This window comes from Aedes albopictus, chromosome 3 (assembly GCF_035046485.1).
Source record: "Aedes albopictus strain Foshan chromosome 3, AalbF5, whole genome shotgun sequence".
Classification (NCBI taxonomy): Eukaryota; Metazoa; Arthropoda; class Insecta; order Diptera; family Culicidae; genus Aedes; species Aedes albopictus.
The window spans coordinates 23,986,800-24,011,943 of NC_085138.1; the positions used below are offsets into that span (position 1 = coordinate 23,986,800).

The window sequence follows — 25,144 nt, forward strand, 5'->3', positions numbered from 1 at the left end:
TGATCATTCGATGAACGAGCGATTTATCGTTGTTTTCTGCATGTTAAAACGACTTTTGCTTAGGGTGGCCAAACTACCCAGATTTACCCTAGATGAAATAGGACGTCCTGAAGATTTATACGATTGTATTTTTAAAGAATTCCATGGAAAAAGCTTTTGAAAATCTCTGGATAGAATATCAATCATAAGAAATTTCGACGAAATTTCTGGATCAATTACACAGCGCAACATTTTTTTGTCTCAAGAGCAAACTAATGTGTCTCTGAAGGATTTTGGGCCGCTGAATCCGAATCCGGACTCAGATTTGCTCTAACACGTCACATTTTTGAGCTATACCTCAATTTATAGGGCAAAATATGCGATTTTGGGCTTTTTTGACTGCAAGCCATTAAGCAAGGAAATATTTTTTTTAAGCAATCAAAAGGTTAATTGGTCAATTAACATCTAAATTAATGACTCATGCAAAATATTTCGTTTTACCCAATCAAATTTGATAGATTTAAGCATTTTATGTTAGTATGAAAACTTGCATGCAATTTTTGGAGGGTGACTTGTATGGGAAATAACGTAACTAACATAAATCGCTTAAAACTATCAAATTCGATTTGGTAGAACGAAAAATTTTGCATGAGTCGTTAATTTAGATGTTAATTGACCAATTAACCTTTTGATCGCGTAAAAAAAATATTTCCTTGCTTAATGGCTTGCAGTCAAAAAAGCCCAAAATCGCATATTTTGCCCTATAAATTTAGGTATAGCTCAAAATTGTGACGTGTTAGAGCAAATCTGAGCCCGGATTCGGATTCAGCGGCCCAAAATCCTTCGGAGACACATAAGTTTGCTCTTGAGACAGACAAAAAGTTAATTTTTGTTACGCTGTGTTATTAGTGGAACTTTTGCCGAATTTTTTTTTTGCTTTCCAATCGGAGCACTCGTTGAGAGGAGCGTTGCGGGCATAGTTATTAAAAAGTAAAGGGTTTCTTGGTAGATTTTTTGGATTTTTTTTTGCAGAATACAGAGTGCTTTGAAATCGTTGAAGCTTTCGGAATCCTAAGACTGAGGACATTCTTGCTCTTATCATATATTTTCCAATGAATTAATACTTTTCTATATATCTTTTTTTTTTCTACATTTTTCCTTTTTCATAAACATCACCCTTAGGAATAAAATTTAATGGTGATTTAATTAATGAATTTCACTAGTTGTTGATTATAAATTATTTCAAAAGTTTCTCCAAGACACCCTGATTGATAATCAATCAAAGAACTATTGATCCAAAACAGTTTATTCCAAATGAAAAAAAAAAACTAGTCAGTTTACAGCATGCTCTTGTAAGATTTAGATCTTGTCATCCAAAGTCGTGGATTAGTAATAGTTAAAAATCAATTTATCAAAATAAATGCGCTTCATCAGGAGTGCAACAAAAGTCATGTATATTTGATTTTCTCTGAAAAAATCAGGCTTTTTTTATGAATTTGAGTCATCAAAACCATATGTTTTGAATGGCTCGGATTTGATGACCTCGGCGCGGATATCAAATGGCTTGGCGCGGATTTTGCGGTTTCTACTAAATCGACACTTTTGTAACAGCCCTGAATTTCGATTGCTCCGGTCAATTACGAAGTAGCAACTAAGAATTGTGCGGTCATGTACATATGCTTATGCTCATTTATTTTGGCTCAAGAGACTGTGGCGCACCTTAGAATTGTTCCCGGCGTACAGTTTGGGAAGTATACTGCATATACGCATTGAGTCACGTTCGTCGCGTCGCCTATATTTATCGGAAGTGTGGTAAATTGCTTGATACACATTTCATTCATTCATTATTCATCGCCTGTGCTAACTGTTTACGCACTTTTTGACTTATGCATTTGGACCAAGTTTATCAAATCCGCGGATTCTTAGAAATTGTAATCGCGTGGGTGAGGTTTGTTCTACTCTTGTACGATAGAAATTATTAGAAATGATTAATGATATTAAGCTGTTGAGTTGATAAGTTGATTCTGTGGTTCTTTTGTGAGTCAACGGAAACGGCAAGAATATGATCTCGTCAAACTGATGAAAACTTTTGTGTAACTTGAAATGATGGAAGTGACGACAATGCGTTTCTGGCAATGTGATTACAGTTTTCTTTTTCAGTCATGTTTTGCTTTAATGTTTTTGACCAAAATATTTTAATTGCGTTTCACCCCATCTATTTTTTGCGCATCCACCACATACTACAAACAAAAAAGTCAAAGTTTGAACAACACTTTTTACTCGTCCCACGAAACAACATTCCCAAGGTTCGCAAACCCTTCGTCTTTCCTACTGTGGAAATAATCACCTCGGAGATATGTTTGAAACTGGCCGTCGAAGGACCGTTCGAGGCGGCCATTTTGTGTAATGTCATCAAAAATAAGATTCTACTACCTATTTTTTTATTTTATGTGAAAGCGTTGATTTTATTGTGTGATTCGTCCTCGTGGGTGAGTAAGATGAATTATAAAGCAATGGTTATAATAATGTAGAACACAGCGATTAGAAGAACATGACGACCATGCACATCAGCGGACTAAATTGTAAGCAATACAGCAGAGATAGGCAAAACATCGTGCCATGAAGTAATCGTACGTTAAGATCAGCAGGGCTCCTTCCGATTCGATTAACCCTTCAGACTGCTCATTCCCGCACGCATTATCTCGTCCACAAGTAGCAGGTTACTGGCAATGACAGTGCAGGAGTTGAGGATTTGCTTCTTGACGATGTAGTTATCGAACACCCCAAGATCGACGGGTTTCATCGGTTCCCCTGTCGAAAGGTCCAGCCCAATGGGGTCCTCACTGAGACGACTTTCCTCCTGCAGGCGAACGATGGTGTCCTGGGCGTCGTAGCCGCTGTTGGTGGCCAGCACTTTCGGAATGACAAGCAGAGCATCGGCGTACGCCTGAATGGCCAGACGGGTTTTGCCCTTGACGTCCTTGGCGTAGTCCTTGAGCTTGTTGTGACAGCGGACTTCGAAGGCACCCGCCCCCGGAACGAGTTTCTTGTCCTCGACGGCATTGTTGATCGAACGGAGTCCATCGCGGACGGCATCCTTAATCTGGGTCAGAGTGTACTTGTTGGGTCCCTTCATCAGGATGGTTACCGAGAGTGGGTTCTTGCACTCCTCGACGAATGTGAACTTGTTCTCTCCGAGGACATGCTCGTAGACCAGACCGGCGAATCCCAGGCAGGACTCGTCCATGTTGTCGAACGAGTTCATGGCGATTCCACCGCAAGCCAAAGCCAGACGCTCCATGTTACGGCGCTTGGCACGACGCAGAGCCATGATTCCCTCCTTGGCCAGCATGTCCAGCGACATGGGATCAATACCCTTCTGGTTGATGACGACGAAGGTCTTGTCGGTTCCTTCGCACACCTTGCGCTTCAATTCGATGACCTTCTTGACACGCTCCTCGATGAATTCCCGCTCGGCCAGCACAAACTTCTCACGCTCCTCGGCGGTCTTGTAGAAGAATCCGGAATTAACCTCGCTCTTTTCGTACTCCATCGAAACGTTGCACGTCAGAATGAAGGCATTCTCCAGACGCTTCGGCATATCCGGATGCCGGGAACCGTGATCCATGACGATGCCCTTGACCAGCTGGGTGTCCGTGGCGGACTTGTGCTGCATCTCCATCAGCTCGACCATGTGCAAATCGACCGGCTTTCCTTCGGTCCGGATGGCCAGCACGGCTTCCACGCAGACATCCGTCAGCAAATCCGCCAGCTGCGGATGAACCTTGGTCCTGAGCGATGTGCGGGCAATATTCAACAAACCCTCCCGGTTGATCTCAATCGGATGAGCCATCTGGTCCAGAATCTGCAGAGCCTGCTGACGAGCCTGGTCATAGCCTTCGGCCAAGATACGTGGATGCAATCCGTCGGAAATGTACAGATCCGCCTGCTTCAGCAACTCTCCGATGAGCAACACAGTGGAAGTGGTTCCATCACCAGTCATATCATCCTGAGCAGTACTGGCTCGGGCAATCAACGACGCCGTCGGGTGCTGAATCTGCATCTCGTGCAGAAGGACGTTGCCATCCTTGGTGATTTTGATGTCACCGGCGCCGGACACCAACCTGAAAACAACGAAATTAGGTTAGGTTTCGATGACTCACTCACAAACCACTTTATTAACAGTTTTTAGCTTTAAATAGTAATTTTATCTATAATTAGTCAAATCGCACGGAAATATCGCCAAATCAATCAAATTTCACCGCTTTTCTGGCGAAAAACATTTCCATCTGACGATTACTCCCCCTAAATGCGTAGGCATTCAGCCTCAGCAAACTCACATTTTCATCGTTCCCTTCGGGCCCAGGTTGGTCTTCATCACGTCCTGGATGCCCTTGGCGGCACCGATGTTCACGGCCAGTGCCTGCGCGGCACGGGCAAATTCCGCCTTCGGGTTCAACAAACTGATTGAGGCCATTTTTCCACGGTTTTACGGATGGAAGTTTACACAGAAAACACGGAAAATTCGGAGAGAGAGATCACGCAGCACCACCGGACCGTGCGAAAGAAAAACGGGGCTTTGACGTTTTTCAGAAGTCGCGAAGAAAAAGAAAACAAAGAAAAAGCAAGATTTTGACAGATGCAAACAGGGGAAGGAAAGCAAAATCCCGATCCCGTTCACAAATTTCGGCATCAACATTTCAAAAGGACGAAACCATTCCGGCGCTTCTTTAGCGGTGTTGACCCGAATAAAAAATACAGTAGAAAAACCGAATGTTGTATTGTAACAGTACTATTTAGAACCATATTGTTACAATAAACACCACTGTAAAAATAAAAAATACAAAAACACTAAGATGTAATGTTAGACACCATACAGTGAATTGTAAATGAGATTTTTACAATATACTATACGGGTTGTTAAGTATCGTAACAATATAAAAAAATATTTTTCTCCATATATATTTTTTTACAAAACCATACATTTTATTGTAAATGAATTGTTTGAAATACTGATACGTGGGCTTTAATATACCGTACATTGTATGGTACACGTATGGTTTCAAACAATAATATGTACCGAAAATATTTTGTTTTTAATTGTAATTTCACTACTGTGTTAGCACTGGCAGCCCTTCCGTGACCACTGTTGACGTCTTCGGTGACGGACAGCGACCTTCACCATGACACGTCTGCGCAAACGTCAGAACTAAAGCAGAGTGAAAACAGATATGCTACATGTGAAACTACAAACCAATTAATTTTCCTAAATTTCTTATATTTTCTACTATTCTATTGAATTTGTTTATTTGAGTGCCTAAATTTGATTGAGGTGAGAATTGTGGTTAGTTATTCGGAGATAGTCTAATAAACATAGTTAATTATCATTCCAACAGCAAGCAAAGTGCAGCTTCTAACCTCTGTTGTTCGAGGAATAAAAAAAACTAATGAGTCACTGAATGTGTAAGCCCCTTTTGTAGTACAAACCTCAATGAATCTATAAACTAAATATATACTCTAATTGCACCTTAAAGCAATCGCTGAAAAGATCCGTGATTTTCATTTCGTTCCCGAACAAACTTTAAGACATTCAACCACAAGATGTCTGAGTCCCGTGATAAGACACCGGATAACAGCAACGCATATAGCTGTGTTGCCTGTCAAAGGCCGGACTCCGCTGACAACATTGTTGCCTGTGATAAGTGCTCCGATTGGTGGCATTACTCCTGTGCCGGCGTAACAGATTCTGTGAAGACCGCGAAATGGTTGTGCCGAAATTGCTTCCCACAAGCAGCCCAGTCAGTTTCCAACGCCTCGACATCAGCTTCCCGGAAAGCTCGCTTAGAACTGAGCATGAAGCGCCTGGAGGAGCAGCGAGAGCTGGACAAGAAACTAATGGAGCTGGAACTGGAAAAGAAATACTTGAAGCAAAAGTACCAACTATTGGAGGAGACGCTGCAGGAAGAGTTTGAAACTCGAAGCGTCCGTTGTCGGGTCAACGAGATAGAGTCTCGGCAGAACAACGTTAGGCGATGGGTGGAACAACAAGCATCCGAGAAATCAGCGGCCAAGGAAGATGATGTCCCCGCAGTCACGTCGGATAACCGACAGGATGTTCACCAAGGTCCACCGGTTCACATCACGGACGTGGAAGACGGAGCAGTAGGCGGGGTCGATTGTGCGATTAGAGATCCACAAGCCGTCCCTGGAAGCAATGCCTTCGGTAATCTCCGTCGCACTTTGCAGAACTGCAAGCAGGACCAGCCAACGCTGCAGCAACTGCAAGAATTGCAAGAGCAATTAAAAATATGCCAGCTTCAGTTGCAACAACAATCTACTCCTATTTCTTCAAGACGCCCGGACGTTTCAAAGGGAGCCATTCGCAAAACGCACCGGGATGAGATCGTCAGGCCCGCCGAAGATATGCCGCGTTCGGCGGTACCAAACCCCATGGTGCATGAGGCCCATGATCAACACAGAAATCACCGTTATCCGGAGCCGCTCCGGAATCCAAATCAGTTTGCTCCCTCCGTTCCGCTTGTACGTCATCGTGTAGAAGTACCGATTCCGTCCGTTAGCTCGTTGGTTCCTCGTGGCCCGTCTCCCGAACAAATTGCCGCTAGACAAGTGATGACCCGTGACTTGCCGGAATTTACTGGCGATCCCGAAGAGTGGCCAATGTTCGAGAGTAGCTTTAACAATACGACTGCAGCTTGCGGCTACAACCATGCCGAGAATCTCTCTCGGCTCCAGCGGTGCCTGAAAGGCGCTGCACTCAAGTCAGTCAGGTATTACCTGATGTCGCCGGAATCGGTTCCGGACGTCATGAAGACATTAAAAATGCTTTATGGCCGCCCGGAGATGATAGTCAACAAACTCATTAGAAACGTTCGTGAAACTCCATCTCCGAAACCGGAGAAATTGGAAACGCTGATTGAGTTTGGGATGGCCATTCGCAACTTAACCCAGCACCTAATCGCCGCCGGTCAGCAGTCACATCTGTCCAACCCAATACTGCTGCAAGAACTGGTGGACAAACTTCCTGCAGGTGTCAAATTGCAATGGGCGCAGCATCTCCAGAATCATCCGGTCGCATCACTACAGATTCTCAGTCAGTTCATGACAACTGTCGTGGATTCTGTCAGCAAGGTTGTCGTGTATGTTGGTGAGCCAATACAGAAGCACGAAAAGTCCAAAATCCGTGAGAAAGGGTTTCTTCACGCCCACGCTGAAGCAAATGGAGCAGGTGCTTACGCTGCGACAAAACGTTGCCCAATATGCACCAAAGATGATCATCGAGTTCCAGATTGCACCTCGTTTAAAAGAATCAGTGTCGAAAATCGGTGGAAGAGCGTTACATCCCTGAAACTCTGCCGTTGTTGCTTGAACTTCCATGGTCGTCGAACATGTAAAAGTACAAATCGCTGCGGAGTCAATGGCTGCGAGCTGCGACACCATCCCCTTTTGCATTCACCACCTCCAACATCCACAACTACGGGCAATCAGCGAGTGACCCAGTCGTCCGAAAATCACGCTCATCACCACTGTGGACAATCCGTGTTGTTCAGAATTATACCTGTGGTACTACACGGACCTTCCAAATCGATGACAGTTTTCGCCTTTCTCGACGAGGGATCCTCAGCGACACTCATCGAGCACGACCTTATCGGACAACTGGGGATTGAAGGACAAAATGCTCCACTGTGCCTCACGTGGACGGCAAACATGTCCCGGCTGGAATCGAAATCGCAACTGGTTTCTCTGGACATTTCCGGAATTGGTCAACAGAAAAGATATCAACTTGCGAATGTCAGGTCCGTTGAAGTCCTCAATCTGCCCCGCCAGACCTTACGTTTTGGAGAACTGCAAAAAAGCTTTCGACACTTGGCTGATCTTTCAGTTGATAGTTATGAGGATGCTGTACCACAAATTTTGGTTGGACTCCGAAACCTGAAGCTTGCTGTACCGCTAGAGACAAGGGAAGGCAATCGGGGACCAATTGCAACCAAAACACGTTTGGGTTGGTGCGTTTATGGAAGTCTCGATTATGGATGTAAACCCGAACACGTCAGCCTTCATATCTGCGAATGCGATACCAACCGGAAGCTTGAATCGATGATGAAGGAGTACTTCAATGCGGATTACACTGGAGTTGCTCCGATTGAACCACTGGTGTCCGAGGATAACAAACGAGCTCAAAGGATTCTTGAAGAGACGACGACAAGGGTTGGAAACCGATTCCAAACTGGTTTGATTTGGCGGTACGATGAAATTGATCTACCAGACAGTTTCCACATGGCTTTACAGCGTCTTCAATGTTTGGAGCGAAGGATGACACGGGATGCAGCTTTGAAGGAGAATCTCCATCGGCAGATCCGTGAATATCAGGACAAGGGTTACGCTCATCGACTAACGCAGGCAGAACTACTTGCAGCGGATCCTAAGCGGGTATGGTATCTGCCTATCAGCGCTGTGACAAATCCCAATAAGCCCGGAAAAGTCCGCCTCGTATGGGATGCGGCAGCGAAAGTGGCCGGTATTTCGCTGAACAGTCTCCTACTGCCAGGACCGGATTTGTTAACTCCATTACCCCATGTCCTGTTCCGTTTCCGACAATTTCCGGTGGCCGTCTCTGGTGACATCAAAGAGATGTTTCACCAGGTCGGTATCATTGAGTCCGATCGGCATTCGCAGCGTTTCTTGTGGCGCGACAACCCCGAACAAACTCCGCAAATCTTTGCGATGGACGTCGCCATTTTTGGTGCCGCGTGCTCACCGTCATCCGCGCAATTTGTAAAAAACAAAAATGCGCAAGAGCATGCATCACGATTTCCCAAGGCATCGGAAGATATAGTAAAGTGCCATTACGTGGACGATTACCTTGGGAGCTACGAGACCATCGATGAAGCCAAAGAAGTCGCCGAAGGCGTGAAGGTGGTGCATTCCAAAGGAGGATTTGAGATCCGAAATTGGGTATCAAATAGTCAAGCTGTCGTGGAACATTTGGGCGGAGAACCAGCGAACGGGACGAAGGAGCTAATTTCGAAGGGAAACGGCAATACGGAGCGTGTTTTGGGAATGCTCTGGCAATCGGCAGCGGACGAATTGCGATTTTCAACGACATTCCGTAGAGAAATCGTGGAACTAGTCGACTGCGAAGTTAGGCCAACAAAACGACAGATGTTGAAGTGCATCATGAGTCTCTTTGACCCGCTAGGCCTGCTAGCATCGTTCTTGGTGCATGGCAAAATAATGATGCAGGAGGTATGGAAAACGAAAATTCAATGGGACGAGCGAGTTGACGACCACATCTACGACCGTTGGAAGAAATGGATCGCTCTATTTAGCAATATCGAGGACCTCCAAGTGCCACGTTGCTACTTCCAGCACGCTAACGCCAACATGTACTCGGCACACCAACTCCACATATTTGTTGACGCAAGTGAAGACGCGTACTCGGCGGTTGGATATTTCCGTGTAGAGGCTCCCGACAAGAGCGTTCTTTGCACGTTAGTAGCAGCAAAAACAAAGGTTGCACCGATACACCACGTCACTGTCCCGCGACTGGAATTGATGGCGGCGGTATTAGGAAGCAGACTAGCAGCCTTCATTTCTGAAGGCCATTCGATACCGATCAAACGAAGAATCTTCTGGTCTGATTCGCGAACCACTCTCGCTTGGATCGGATCGGAACACCGACGTTATCGACAGTTTGTCGCATGCAGGATTGGCGAAATACTATCATCGACAACCACGAGCGAATGGAGATGGGTGCCGAGTAAACTCAATGTCGCCGACGAAGCTACCAAGTGGGGCAGAGGACCCTGCTTCGACGTTCACAGCCGCTGGTACCAAGGACCTGATTTTTTGTACCAAAATGAACAGTCTTGGCCTCAGCCGGACCAGAGGATCACTACCACCGAAGAGGAAATACGACCGTGCTATGTTCATCAAATACTCACGATGCCGCTATTACAATTCGAACGGTTTTCCAAGTGGGATCGTTTGTTACGGACAGTAGCATACGTCGGACGTTTCGTGAGCACGTGCAGGAGACGCATTGAAGGGCATTATACAGCCAAGAGACTGACACAACCAGAACTGCAGGACGCTGAAATATTGTTATGGAGAATGGTGCAATTGGAAGCATATGCGGACGAGTTGGCCATTATCAGGAAGAACGAAGAGTTGTCCGTCGACGAACGAATGTCACTGGAGAAAGACAGCATTCTTTTCAAACTAACTCCGGTACTGGATGAGCATGGAATACTCCACGTGGACGGCCGCATAGGTTCATCACAAGTAGTACCAGTGGACATGAAATGGCCTATCATTCTACCCAGACACCATCGTGTAACATTCTTGATTGTAGACGACTATCACCGTAAGTATCTTCACGCTAACTCTGAGACGATCGTGAATGAGCTGCGGCAGCGTTTTTACATTCCACGGCTGCGTGTGATTGTGAAAACTGTTGCAAATCGTTGCCAAGTTTGCAAAATTAAGAAAGCTAAACCTTGCGCACCTAGAATGGGACCGTTACCAATAGCGAGACTTTCTCCTTTCGTCCGCCCATTCAGTTACGTTGGGTTGGATTATTTTGGTCCAATTACTGTTAAGATAGGTAGGGCCAACGCAAAAAGGTGGATTGCACTTTTCACGTGCCTTACGATTCGGGCTGTGCACGTGGAAGTTGCCTTCGATCTTTCCACCCATAGCTGCATAGCGTGCATTAGGAGATTCATCGCTCGGAGGGGAGCTCCAATCGAGATTTACTCCGACAACGGGCGGAATTTTGTAGGAGCTCAACGTGTTTTGAAAGACCAGGTTGCTCGCATCTATGAGGACGTCGCTATCACATTCACCAACACTCATACCAAATGGGTGTTCATTCCACCTCATGCTCCCCACATGGGGGGTTCATGGGAACGCTTAGTTCGATCAATCAAAGTTGCCATGAAAAGCCTTCCGCAAGAACGTAAACTGGACGACGACGCGTTACATACTACGGCGGTGGAAGCGGAGGCCATCGTCAACACACGGCCGTTAACCTATCTGCCTCTAGATTCAGCAGAGCAGGAAGCCCTTAGCCCCAACCATTTCTTGCTGGGGTCTTCTAACGGGGTAAAACAACCAACGACCAGGATGGAAGATACTCCAAGAACAAACCGTCACATGTGGAATTTGATTCAGCACAACCTTGACCATTTTTGGCGCCGCTGGATCAGGGAATATTTACCCACGTTGACGAAAAGAACCAAATGGTTTGGCGAATCAAAGCCACTCCAAACCGGAGATTTGGTCGTGGTGATCGACGAGACGAAACGGAATGGATGGATACGAGGGAAAGTGCTGGAGATCAACCCAGGACGCGATGGAAGGATAAGGCAGGCAGTAGTTCAAACCTCAGACGGAGTGTTTCGGAGGCCTGCGGCCAAGTTGGCCATTTTGGAAGTGCAGTCGGATGCTAAAGCTGTGCCTGGTACCCACCTTTACGGGGAGGGGAATGTTAGCACTGGCAGCCCTTCCGTGACCACTGTTGACGTCTTCGGTGACGGACAGCGACCTTCACCATGACACGTCTGCGCAAACGTCAGAACTAAAGCAGAGTGAAAACAGATATGCTACATGTGAAACTACAAACCAATTAATTTTCCTAAATTTCTTATATTTTCTACTATTCTATTGAATTTGTTTATTTGAGTGCCTAAATTTGATTGAGGTGAGAATTGTGGTTAGTTATTCGGAGATAGTCTAATAAACATAGTTAATTATCATTCCAACAGCAAGCAAAGTGCAGCTTCTAACCTCTGTTGTTCGAGGAATAAAAAAACTAATGAGTCACTGAATGTGTAAGCCCCTTTTGTAGTACAAACCTCAATGAATCTATAAACTAAATATATACTCTAATTGCACCTTAAAGCAATCGCTGAAAAGATCCGTGATTTTCATTTCGTTTCCGAACAACTGGTTATAAATTTAATCATGGTTTTGGAATGGTTCTCTTTTGTTATGTTGTATTGTTTTACATTAGATAAACCATATAATGTTATATTATCTCGTCATGTTCCTTCGATAATGGCAGTTCTAGCCAAACTAACCTAAACTCGTCTAAGTCTGAGTAGCCTCTGATTGCATTAACAGTTGAAACTTAAGCTCCCATGTCCCACCAGCCAGATAACCGGGTTTTGCAAACTAAGCATTATTTGTGGCAACACTTTGAGCGGCATGATGGAACTATGCCTTGCGCGCTAAGTGTTATTAGACCACTAATGTAGTTGCATGAAGTGGGTGACGAGGTACATAAGTATCATTACAGCGTGCTTAACCATTATTGCAATATTGAGCCTCCAATTTGACTGAACTATGAAATGTGTACATGACAACTCATGAGAAAACTGTCAAGTTCGATTCAACTATAAGTTAGGTGAAAAAGCGAAGACGAACTTATTTCAGAAGTCGTTTCAGTGTCCAGTCCAGTCCTTATGTTAAAAATGTCAAAGATAAATCGCATTTAATTCGGTTGTTGTACAAGGCAATTTCACATGAGAGAAGAAGAGAAAGAATAGCGTTGAACTCATCCACTGATTTACGGTAATCTGGCCTGCGTCTTTCCGGGTTGACCTACATTCGTATTCCACTCATCGCACTCTACATACCTAGCCCACCATATCTCTTGGATATGCAGTCCTTAGGACACCTGGTTTACCACTTTATTTAAACATTTTATCAAGGGGTTGGTCACTCGGCACATTGTGCCCGGCACACTTGTCGGCACATCCCGGCACACATGCCGGTACATTTCGGCACACACGGGCACAACAATGAAATCCAACTTTGCGGTATGGGATCAACCTGCCAACATACTTACGATTGCAGAAACCCTTTTATATTAATTTAAAACAAGTGTTCTGGGTGGGATTTTGTTGGTAAACACTAATCAGATTAACAACATTCGCCAAAAATAGACAGGGTTCTAAATAGCGAAACCATATTTAAAGAAAAATTCCACTGGGCACATGCGGCACACCTCCGGCACACCTTCGGCACGTTCGGCACACACTGAAAAATAACCGGCACAGTTTCGGCACACATTGGCACACGCTCAAAAATAACGGCACAAAAGAAGTGTGCTGAATGACCAACCCCTTGCATTTTATTGACTTTAAATAGATGTTTCAACTTATTCACTTTTTTCTCTTTCATTTCCTTTGCAACAAAAATGTCACGGACATCAACAAAACAAAGCACGGAAAAAATCATAAACTGAATAAAAAATTTAAAATGCACGGAAAAAGATTGTTTCGGAATAGTGAATGGTTCAAACGTAAGAAAAACAGTATAATATATTGTTACATAAAGATCGGATGTAAATGTATAATAGCTACCAATGTGCAAAGCTTTTAGCGAACCATTCCATTACATTACACTATATTGTAGCTGGTACACTGTATGGTACAGGAATGGTTTTTACCAAATACCCTATGGTTAGTTTTTATCCGGGACAAGGGGCTAGTCGCTTGGAACATTGTGCCAAGAGGTGCCAAGCACACCGTCTTATACGATGTGTGGCACACCGAGGCACTCTGAGGCACAATTTTGACACTTGAGTTTGGGTGAAAAAACTAGGCAACCATGTGCATTTTACCTGCAAAATGAAAACAAACAGTTGGTTGTCTTGGTAGCCCAAGTAACAGAGCTAACTGAATAACAGTTTCTTAAGCTAAAGTTTGCTTAAGAGTCGTTTGTTCCACTCTTGTACAGCAAAAATGTTTGTTGGGAATTGCCAAGCAAAATCTGAATCATCAAGCAGTGGCACTTCGGGGCACACTGAGGCACAATTCAATACCCGGTGGCACACTGAACATAATTGGCGCAATTAAAGATGTGCTCAGCGACTCCCCCTTGCGGGATTGGCTTCTTTAATCCTCGAACGATCGCGCTGTTGTATTTTGTACAACACGTTGAAAAAATCTCGCTTTTTTGTACTCAGCATTAGCGTGGTGCTGAAGCAGGTAGTCAACCGCGCGAGTTACGGAAGGTTAACGATGTTGAGATAATTCGATATTCTGAATCTGCATGTCAAACCGAGCTGAAATCCAAATTTTCATGAATTTTGGAGCCGGGTATGCGAGCAGTTTGTCGAATCACCCCTCGTCGCAGTTTGTACTGGGCGGAGCTGTCAAACAGTTGCCCAGCTGTCAAAAGGTGATTTCAAAAAATCTCTTTGAAATTGATTTTAGGTAACAAAATAAGATTCTAAAAATCTGAAAAAATCATAGTGGCTCAGAAAAAGGTGCTCTTTCGTATATAATCAAAAAATCAATACATTTGTCATAATTTAAAAACCTAATTTAGAATCTGCATGCAAAACTGAGCTGAAATCTAAATCGTCGCATTTTGTACTGGATGGAGCTGTCAAGCAGTTGGCCAAGCCAAAAGGTGGTTTCATGGCATCCGTGTCTGGGAAAAATTTATGGCTTATGTGGCATCCGTGTCTGGAAAAAATTTATTGATTTTTGTTTTTTTTTGTTTTATACGAAAGAGCACCTTTTTCTAAGCTACTATGATTTTTTTCAGATTTTTAGAACTTTATTTTGATACCTTAAATCAATTTCAAAGAGACAGCTGGGCAACTGCTTGACAGCTCGGCCCAGTACGAAATGCAACGAGGGGTGATTCGACAAATCGCTCCCATATAAACTTCAAAAGCGTTAAAGATGTCAATTGGCTTTTTAAGCGGTTTTGAGATAATTCCATATTCTGAATCTGCACGCCAAACTGAGCCGAAATCCAAATTTTCATGAATTTTGGAGCCCGAGAACCTATTTAAAAATCAATTTGAAGTTTGTTCGGTATGGGAGCGATTTGTCGAATCACCCCTCATCGAATTTTGTACTGGGCAGAACTGTCAAGCAGTGGTAACAGCACAATCCACTTATCCGCGAGCGGTAATGGCGGCGGCGTGCACTTCTCCTCTTTACCCCTTTTCACCCCTTTACCCACCGCTCGGTGGCGCCAACCGATTGCGATCCCCAAAAAACGTCAAAATTCGAATCGGTTGATTCGCTGAAGCCTGGAACACAAAGCGTCCGTTCCGTCGAGGTTTGCGTTTTTTTGACAGTTTTCCCATGGGAAATGTGTCCAACTACTGTCACGCACACGCAAACGTATGCATTGTGTGGGGCACTTGAATCCGGTGAATCCGCTGCCGCCATTACCACTCGCGGATAAGTGGATAGGACACTGCATTGTTTAGATTTTGTATCAGATTTCTTGGCCTTGTTGTTTACGTAATTTATGCAAGAGTGAAAGAGAAGGAGAGAATTTCATGCAGTGCCCTATAGAGATAAGTGACATTTCAACACACGAACACTAGCGCAAATTTTTCCTCACACAAAAGTGCACGCCGATTGAAAGGCTATTCAGATTGCATATGCAAATATTACCCAATCGAATTTGATAAAACGGGTAAATAATGATAAAGCTAACGTCCGGGGCAAGAGTGCAAATATTTTCCTCTCAGTTTCACAACTACATCTACAAAAAAGGCACGCATACATTTAAACGTGATTACCTCTATGGCGGATATTTTCCCAACCGTCCCGTTTGCCCTTAAACTTCATCATGTGCAAAATTTGTGAACGTGAACGTACAGATTCCTATCCCTCGTGGGTGCAGCGTGGGCCGGCAGAGCTAGTCCTACCGACGAAATTGTCTAATTATCGTTTTCCGCTCATTTCACTCATTTGCATTTGTGTTAGTGATAACTTTTTAGACCGCCCAGTCGGAAACTTATCGTTTAGTACGTTTTGTTTACACCAACCGTCTAGTGCCAGAAAACCCGATCGTCAACGGTTTTTTTGCGTTTTTCAACGACGAAATTCCTTGCAGTAAGTAAAACGATTAAATAATTTTATATTACGACACAAGTTAATTTTTAAATTATACAATTCTTTCCATTTTAGGTTGATGAGCTATCTGATTACCGGGTTGTTGCTGAATGAATGCAATGACAAAGGATTTTGTCGGCAAACATTGCAGCTCCGATTGTGTCGCCGAGGGAGAAATGTGGCCCAGGAACGGCTAGTGTGGCCCAGGAACGGGCGTGCTTCAGTGCCGACGGGGAGGCATTTGGAGGTAGACAAGAAGAATATTACGAAGGATCTCAGACCGTACTCCAACTTCTGCGAAGATAACGATAGCGAGGTGATGGGTGAGCGAGTAAGAGAACGGTCTATACTCGACCGGAAGACAAATGTGCACTACGAGCTGAGAATGCGGTCCCGGGGAAGATCACTACAGCTTGGGTGGCGACATCGTTCCTAAGCGAAGGTAGCCCTGCTGTCTGGACCATTGCAAGCGCAAGTTTCAAGATGATTCGAAGCAGTCTGTATGTACGGCACAGTGCGGTTAGCCATACAATGCGGAAAACAAAGATATCGATGGCGGGCAAGATCTTCGATTCACAAAAGGAATCCAGACCATCTGTTTATTCAGCTATACGCCCCTCCTCATCGTTTTATTCTTATAACTAGCACAGATCCGATACTAATGTATGAGCGCCTGCCCATATTGCTGCTGAACATGTAAGTTACTATTTCAAGTTTTTTCACGCAAAATTTCTATGATTTTATGAACAGTGCTTGGGTACTCATGCATGTAAACTAAATGCATTCTCGGATGATTTTGTACCACTTAAGCTCATTCCAAGCTTAGGACTTAGGAGTACACTAGATTCTATGTGATGCAAATGCAAGTCAAATGCAAATGCAAGTCAAGCATAGGAGTACACTAGATTCTATGTGATGCAAATGCAAGTCAAATGCATTCTGAGATTATTTTGCGCTTTCTAAGCTCATTCCAAGCTTAGGAGTACACTAGATTCTATGTGATGCAAATGCAGGTAAAATGCATGTTGATTATTTTATTCGATCATTTGCGCAAAAGCGCCCACTTTTGTAAAAGAGAGATCTCCCAATGTTAAGACCTAAATAAGCTATTTTACGAGACGTTCTACCGGTGGGCCGCTTATTGTTATTGTTTACATTTGATGTTTTTGTTTTCGCGAAAAGTGGCATAACATGTGGTGAGCGCTAATAAGATTTTTGCTGGCAGAGATGTTTCGGTTTCTAATGCGGCATGTATGAATCCCCCGAGCTGTATGATGTCACTAGCAGATGAAAAAAACATTCCCACGGTCTACGGTTATTAATTATAGTGGGCGGATTGACGCATTTTTGCGGATAAATGAACCCCGTTTATTGAATGGGCCCGTATCACATGTTATGCTAGCGGAATGTAAATAAATGGGCCCACCGGTTGGACTTCAAAACTGGTAAACATTCAAAAAACAGCTGATTTGAAACGTCTCATAAAATGCCTTATAAACAGAGTTGAGTTTGCACCGAGCAAGAGAAAACGTGCTTTATTTTTTCTCCCGGAACGCAGATCAGTGTGGACATTTTTGGTCCAAAACCGAACCGGATTGTCTCCGGGAGTGTTCTTCGCGCGTAGTTGCCGGAAAATATTGAGACGGTCGTATTGTTCCTGAGGGAAGTGCGATTTCGTGTTCGCGCACTGCAACGAGCTGCATTCCGGACGCGTCTTCATTGAGTGTTTGAGGTTCCTAACCTCAATTCGTTCGCTTCCACGAGAGTGGAACTGCATCGACTTTTGCGGAAGTCCGGTCTGTTGCGGAGTGTGAAGAAGCACCGACTTCCGCAAAAGCCGGTCGGACATTTGAGTGAGAGAAGAAAGCACCATCCCGTGTGGGGACTGGTCAAACATCAGTGTGAAAAAGCACCATTCCGAGCTGGACTGGTCGAACATAAGTGCGTGTGTGTGTGGGTGAAAACTGCGCCGTCGTGAGCGCCGATCGATAAACAGTGAGAAGTGAGAACACTGCACCGCTCGAAAAGCGGTCTGAAAAAAATGTAAACAAAGTGATGAGTGAAGAGAATAATATTTTGACACCCCGGGCAAGAGGCAGAGGGAACGTCATTCATACCCCGGTGTCGGAACAGAAAAAGCAACAACAACAGCGACAACAACAAATGATGGCAGAACACAAATTTCACGCTTTGACGGCTCGACGGACTGCAGTTGCAGCAAAGCTCCAGCGCGTGAAAGATCTGTTGGGACAGGCAGCCAACATCACTGTTTACCACCTAGAAACGTATCTGCGACGGGTAGATTCCTGCTACGAAGAGTATAACACGATCCAGAACGAAGTGTACACGGAGTTTCCCGGTCAGCGGCTGGAGCAGGAACGGTATTTCGTCGAGTTTGAAAACGTCTACGAGGATCTGCGTATCGAACTCTGTCAAGCGATCGACGGTATTCGAAAAAATGACAATAAGCTAACGGTGGCAGAAGTCATTCCCCAGCCAGCTGCTGTGAATCATGTTCCCGGGTTGCCCAACGTTCCCCTACCAAGCTTCGATGGAGCGTACGAAAAATGGTACCGCTTCAAACAGCTTTTCGTAGACCTCATGCAGAAACACCACCACCTTTCGGATGCCACCAAACTGTACTACTTGCAACAGTGTTTGAAGGGGAAGGCAGAGAGCGTACTGAGCGACCAGGTGGTAAACGAGAACAATTTCCAGCTGGCCTGGAAAGCTCTTGAGGAGCGGTTCGAAAATAAAAGGACTATTGTAGACGTGCACATCGGAGGGCTGCTAAATTTGCGGAAAATGACGAAGGAAAGCTCTATCGAATTACGCCAACTCGTCGATGATTGCAGTCGGCACGTCGAAGCGCTAAAGTTCCACGCTCTGCCGATGCAAGGAATGTCTGAACAACTTGTTGTTTCGCTCCTAACCTCCAAGCTCGATAATGCAACAGCAGCATTGTGGGAGAACAGCGTGGAGCCAAGGGAACTTCCGGAGTATGAGGAAACCATTCAGTTCCTGCAAAACCGCTGCTTTGTCCTGGAGCGGTGCGAAAGCAAGACGAAGTGCAAAATCCTTGAAACGACCAAGATGAAGCCAGTGGTACCGACCGCGAAGCCTATGCAGAGGGTGCATGCGGTGCAAGCAGCGGAGGATGTGTGTTCCATCTGCGACAGTACGCACAACGTAAACAAGTGTGAAGTGCTGAAGCAAATGACAGTGTCGGACAGAATGGAGATGACTAAAAAGCGCAACCTGTGCTTCAATTGCCTGAAGCGCGGCCATCGAGTTGGTCAGTGTAGATCAAGAGCGTGTACAGTGAGCGGATGCGGTAAGAGGCACCACACCTTACTGCATTTTGAAGAAATTTCGTCGGAGCAGCCGGTTCCAATTAGAAGCGCCGCGGAGCAGCAGGAAGATGTTGCGCCGCAGTTGACTCCGTCGATATCCGGTATCAGCATCGCAATGCCATCACAACGAGTTCACGAAAAGGAGATTTTACTTTCGACTGCGATTGTGGAGCTGCAAGATTCTAGCGGATCGTATCATCTGTGTCGAGCCCTATTAGATTCGGGGTCGCAGTCCAGCTTTGTTACCGAAAGCGTCGTCCGGCGTCTGCGGCTGCGGCGGGAACGAGTTCGAGCTCCTGTCATCGGAATCAGTGGAGATAGACGTGTCGTTTCACATCAAGCCGTGGCGCAAATCAAGTCCATGTACAGCGAAGCATCCTGGACTCTCGACTTCCTAGTGGTTCCGCACGTTACTGGATGTCTGCCGGCTCGGAAGATCGACACTGACCAGTGGCAGATACCATCGGAGTTGCTGCTGGCGGATCCAAGGTTTAGTGTGCCAGCCAAGGTGGACATGCTCATAGGAGCGGAACTGTTTTTTGAGTTGCTGTTAATGGATCGTCTGAAGCTCAACGATTGTCAAGCGATGCTGTGGAACACAAAGCTGGGATGGATCGTGAGCGGAGCATTTCCAAGCATCCAACGAACAGTAGTAGCTGCGTCCCACATTGCGTATCTGGAATCACCGGAGTCGAACCTGGAGGGTCTAGTACAACGATTCTGGGATCAGGAGGAAGTTGGAGGAACGGCGGTGTCAAGCACAGAAGATCAGCAATGCCTGGAGCATTTCGCCAAAACCCATCGACGTGAAGAAGGGCATTTCGTGGTCCGATTACCTTTTCGAGACAACGTGAACCAGCTTGGAGAATCTCGTGCCATAGCAGAAAGGCGTTTCTATCAATTGGAGAAGAAGCTCAACCTGAACCCCGACCTCAAGCTACAGTACTCCGCCTTTATAAACGAGTACATTAGTTTGGGACACTGTGTGAAGGTCAAGGACAATGGTAGTACTGGGTTCTTCCTACCGCACCACGCCATTTTGAAGCCATCGAGTTCATCTACCAAATTGCGTGTGGTGTTCGATGCATCCGCACGATCGGATACCAATGTCTCATTGAACGATGTGCTGATGAACGGACCGACGATCCAGGACACCCTAGCAGCTATAGTACTACGCTCTCGGAAATACAAGTTTTTGTTCTCCGCCGACGTCATCAAGATGTTCCGTCAGGTGCGGGTAGACGACAGAGACACCAGTTTCCAGAAGATACTGTATAGAGACGATCCAACCACCGAACTGAGCGTTTTTGAGTTGAAGACGGTTACATACGGCACATCATGTGCGCCGTTTTGTGCGACCGCTTGCTTGAGACAGCTCGCCATCGACGAAGAGAAGGATTTCCCACTTGGAGCGCGGGTGGTGAAACAAGATGTTTATATGGATGACGCAATCACCGGAGCTGACAGTCTAGAAGAAGCATTGAAGTGCCAGTCGCAGCTCATCGAACTACTGAAGCGAGGGGGTTTCGAACTCCACAAGTGGTGCGCAAATACCCCTGAATTGCTGCAACGCATTCCGGAGCATGCCAGGGAGCAGCAAGTAAACATCGAAGAACGAGAATTCAACGACTTGATAAAGACCCTAGGACTGTTGTGGGATCCATCAGCTGACGTGTTCCTGTTTCGAATGCAGCCAAACGATGAGTCACCAGAAGTCTACACAAAGCGACTTGTTTTATCCGAGACGGCGAAGATATTCGATCCCCTCGGCTTACTGGAGCCGGTCACAGTGCTAGCGAAGCTCTTCATTCAGCAGCTGTGGTCGCAAGAGCTGAGTTGGGATGAACCTCTATCAACCGAGCTGAATTCAACGTGGCGACAATTCAAGGAACCGTTGCAGGAGATAAACGAAATTCGGATTCCGCGTAGAGTGGTAGTAGACGATGCCGCATCCTTCGAAGTACACGGGTTTTCAGATGCAAGTCAAAAGGCTTATGGAGCCTGTGTGTATCTACGGAGCTTGAAGAGTGACGGTACCTCTGAGATGCACTTGTTGAGCAGTAAAACTCGTGTCACACCACTTCCCAGCAAGCCAGGGAGTAAGAAGGCAAGAAGACCGTACACCATACCGAGAGCTGAACTGTGCGGCGCTCTTCTGCTATCGAAGCTGGTCACAGGTGTACTGAAAGCCATGGACATGGCGATCGACAAGGTGGTTTGTGGTGTGACTCGCAAATCGTCTTATGTTGGCTCAACAAGTCAACAGCCAGTCTCGAAATCTTCGTTGGTAGCCGAGTTCGAGAGATCAATCAACTAACACATGACTTCGAGTGGCGGTACATCTCTTCCAAGGATAATCCCGCTGATTTGGCTTCCAGGGGAGTCACTCCGTCGGATCTACAGTACTCAAACCTATGGTGGCACGGTCCTGCCATGCTGCTACAGAACGACAACCTTTACGTACCTCCCGAACCACGTACGTTCAGCGAGGAGCAACTAGAAATCGATGATCACACCTACTGTCAATTGGTTGTGCGCCTCAATCCGTGCGAGCTACTAACAAGATACAGTAACTTTAGAAAACTTCAACGTGTGGTAGCCTATCTGTATCGATTCGTCAACAACTGCCGCAAGAAGAAGACCGAGCGAACATCTGGCTCGCTTTCCATCCTGGAGCTACGTAGCGCGACATTGAAGATCATTTGGAATGTGCAGCGGGAAGCATTTGCCGATGAGTTGCACATGTTGCAGCACAACAGGACGAAAAAGAGCAAGTTTCTGCAACTAGCGCCGTTTTTGGACTCGGACGGGTTGCTGCGAGTCGGCGGCCGTCTGAAGCATACGAAGCTACCGTTTCATCGAAAGCATCAGCTGCTATTGCCGCCTGGACACCACGTCACACGAATTTTGATCGAGTCACTACATAAGGAACTCCTCCACGTGGGCCAACAAGGACTACTTGCCATGGTTCGGCAACGATACTGGCCGATAAGAGGTAAGGGTATTGTTCGTCAAGTTGTTAAGAAGTGTGTGCGTTGCTTCCGGATGAACCCTCCGGAAAATGAGCAGTTCATGGGCAACCTGCCGGACTATCGTGTTGTACCCGCTCCGCCTTTCGCTAAAACTGGCATCGATTACGCAGGTCCCATTTACATAAAACAAGGTCGACGGCAAGCACGTGTCAAGGCATACATTGCTGTCTTTATTTGTATGAGTACGAAGGCCATACATTTGGAGGTAGCGTCCGATCTAACCACAGAAGCATTCCTGGCAACTTTGCAGCGATTCGTCGGTAGGAGAGGAACACCAGAACAGCTCCATTCGGACAATGCTACAAACTTTTGCGGAGCGCAGTCCGAATTGACAGAGCTGTACGAGCTATTCAAGCAACAGCAGACCGCCACTAAGATCAACGAGTTTTGTGATGCGAAGGAGATACAATGGTCTTTCATCCCGCCTCGTTCTCCTAATTTCGGCGGTATATGGGAGGCTGGGGTGAAGGCGGCCAAGTCATTGCTGAAGAAGGTGTTGTGCGAAACTTCCTTGTCCTACGAGGAGCTTACAACAGTAGTCGTCCAAATAGAGGCCATCCTCAATTCACGGCCGATGACACAGTTGACGTGCGACCCAAACGATTTAACGGCGCTGACTCCAGCTCACTTTTTGGTGGGTCGTGAACTCACGGCGTATCCGGAACCGAGTTACGAAGAAGTTAAGGTGTCGCGGTTGTCACGTTGGCAGTATCTTCGAAGACAAAAACAAGTGTTCTGGGCGAGATGGTCTTCGGAATACCTGAACGAACTGCAACCTAGAGGAAAATGGTATAAACAAAAGCTGATTATTAAACCTGGAATGCTAGTGGTCCTGCGAGAGGAGAATATGGCACCGCAACAATGGCGAATGGGACGGATTGTTCAGACTCACCCTGGCTCGGATAACATCGTCCGAGTGGTTACCATCCGAACAACAACCGGCGAAGTCAAAAGAGCCATCAGCAAGATCGCTGTTTTGCCAATTGAGGAAGGTTCCGTTTAAAGTTGTTGGACACTGCGTGCCAACTGGGGGGTGGATGTTGATTATTTTATTCGATCATTTGCGCAAAAGCGCCCACTTTTGTAAAAGAGAGATCTCCCAATGTTAAGACCTAAATAAACAGAGTTGAGTTTGCACCGAGCAAGAGAAAACGTGCTTTATTTTTTTCTCCCGAGTTTAACTCCCGGAACGCAGATCAGTGTGGACAATGCATTCGGAGATTATTTTGCGCTTTCTAAGCTCATTCCAAGCTTAGGAACACACTAGATTCTATGTGATGCAAATGCAAGTCAAATGCATTCTGGGATTATTTTGCGCTTTCTAAGCTCATTCCAAGCTTAGGAACACACTAGATTCTATGTGATGCAAATGCAAGTCAAATGCATTCGGAGATTATTTTGCGCTTTCTAAGCTCATTCCAAGCTTAGGAGCACACTAGATTCTATGTGATGCAAATGCAAGTCGAATGCATTCTGGGATATTTTGCGCTTTCTAAGCTCATTCCAAGGAGCACACTAGATTCTATGTGATGCAAATGCAAGTCAAATGCATTCTGAGATTATTTTGCGCTTTCTAAGCTCATTCCAAGCTAAGGAGCACACTAGATTCTATGTGATGCAAATGCAAGTCAAATGCATTCTGGGATTATTTTGCGCTTTCTAAGCTCATTCCAAGCTTAGGAACACACTAGATTCTATGTGATGCAAATGCAAGTCAAATGCATTCTGGGATTATTTTGCGCTTCCTAAGCTCATTCCAAGCTTAGGAGTACACTAGATTCTATGTGATGCAAATGCAGGTAAAATGCATTCGGAGATTATTTTGCGCTTTCTAAGCTCATTCCAAGCTTAGGAACACACTAGATTCTATGTGATGCAAATGCAAGTCAAATGCATTCGGAGATTATTTTGCGCTTTCTAAGCTCATTCCAAGCTTAGGAACACACTAGATTCTATGTGATGCAAATGCAAGTCAAATGCATTCGGAGATTATTTTGCGCTTTCTAAGCTCATTCCAAGCTTAGGAGCACACTAGATTCTATGTGATGCAAATGCAAGTCGAATGCATTCTGGGATATTTTGCGCTTTCTAAGCTCATTCCAAGCTTAGGAGTACACTAGATTCTATGTGATGCAAATGCAGGTAAAATGCATTCGGAGATTATTTTGCGCTTTCTAAGCTCATTCCAAGCTTAGGAGCACACTAGATTCTATGTGATGCAAATGCAAGTCGAATGCATTCTGGGATATTTTGCGCTTTCTAAGCTCATTCCAAGCTAAGGAGCACACTAGATTCTATGTGATGCAAATGCAAGTCAAATGCATTCTGGGATTATTTTGCGCTTCCTAAGCTCATTCCAAGCTTAGGAGTACACTAGATTCTATGTGATGCAAATGCAGGTAAAATGCATTCGGAGATTATTTTGCGCTTTCTAAGCTCATTCCAAGCTTAGGAACACACTAGATTCTATGTGATGCAAATGCAAGTCAAATGCATTCGGAGATTATTTTGCGCTTTCTAAGCTCATTCCAAGCTTAGGAGTACACTAGATTCTATGTGATGCAAATGCAGGTAAAATGCATTCGGAGATTATTTTGCGCTTCCTAAGCTCATTCCAAGCTTAGGAACACACTAGATTCTATGTGATGCAAATGCAAGTCGAATGCATTCTGGGATATTTTGCGCTTTCTAAGCTCATTCCAAGCTTAGGAGTACACTAGATTCTATGTGATGCAAATGCAGGTAAAATGCATTCGGAGATTATTTTGCGCTTTCTAAGCTCATTCCAAGCTTAGGAGCACACTAGATTCTATGTGATGCAAATGCAAGTCGAATGCATTCTGGGATATTTTGCGCTTTCTAAGCTCATTCCAAGGAGCACACTAGA

The 25,144-nt window shown here is 45.3% G+C and overlaps 4 protein-coding genes across 4 annotated transcripts; 3 read left to right on the forward strand and 1 right to left on the reverse strand.

Annotated features, from left to right (window-relative positions):
* Positions 1-2,415: 2,415 nt before the first annotated feature.
* LOC109427321 (T-complex protein 1 subunit zeta) lies at positions 2,416-4,565 on the reverse strand. The gene is made up of 2 exons (XM_019702851.3): positions 4,320-4,565; positions 2,416-4,103 (listed from the first exon to the last, which is right to left on the reverse strand). The coding sequence occupies exons 1-2, from the start codon at positions 4,454-4,456 to the stop codon at positions 2,645-2,647; spliced, it is 1,596 nt and encodes a 531-aa protein (XP_019558396.3). The 5' UTR covers positions 4,457-4,565; the 3' UTR covers positions 2,416-2,644.
* A 532-nt stretch (positions 4,566-5,097) lies between these two features.
* LOC109409784 (uncharacterized) lies at positions 5,098-10,399 on the forward strand. Its single transcript, XM_062857189.1, has 3 exons — positions 5,098-5,311; positions 5,376-10,281; positions 10,352-10,399. Exons 2-3 carry the CDS (start codon positions 5,581-5,583, stop codon positions 10,397-10,399), a joined length of 4,749 nt encoding a protein of 1,582 aa, XP_062713173.1. The 5' UTR covers positions 5,098-5,311; positions 5,376-5,580.
* An 81-nt stretch (positions 10,400-10,480) lies between these two features.
* On the forward strand, positions 10,481-11,936 carry LOC109409786 (uncharacterized). Its single transcript, XM_062859785.1, has 2 exons — positions 10,481-11,701; positions 11,766-11,936. The coding sequence occupies exon 1, from the start codon at positions 10,510-10,512 to the stop codon at positions 11,554-11,556; it is 1,047 nt and encodes a 348-aa protein (XP_062715769.1). The 5' UTR covers positions 10,481-10,509; the 3' UTR covers positions 11,557-11,701; positions 11,766-11,936.
* A 5,991-nt stretch (positions 11,937-17,927) lies between these two features.
* LOC134290145 (uncharacterized) lies at positions 17,928-23,260 on the forward strand. The gene is made up of 2 exons (XM_062857190.1): positions 17,928-21,440; positions 21,485-23,260. The coding sequence occupies exons 1-2, from the start codon at positions 17,928-17,930 to the stop codon at positions 23,258-23,260; spliced, it is 5,289 nt and encodes a 1,762-aa protein (XP_062713174.1).
* Positions 23,261-25,144: the final 1,884 nt, after the last annotated feature.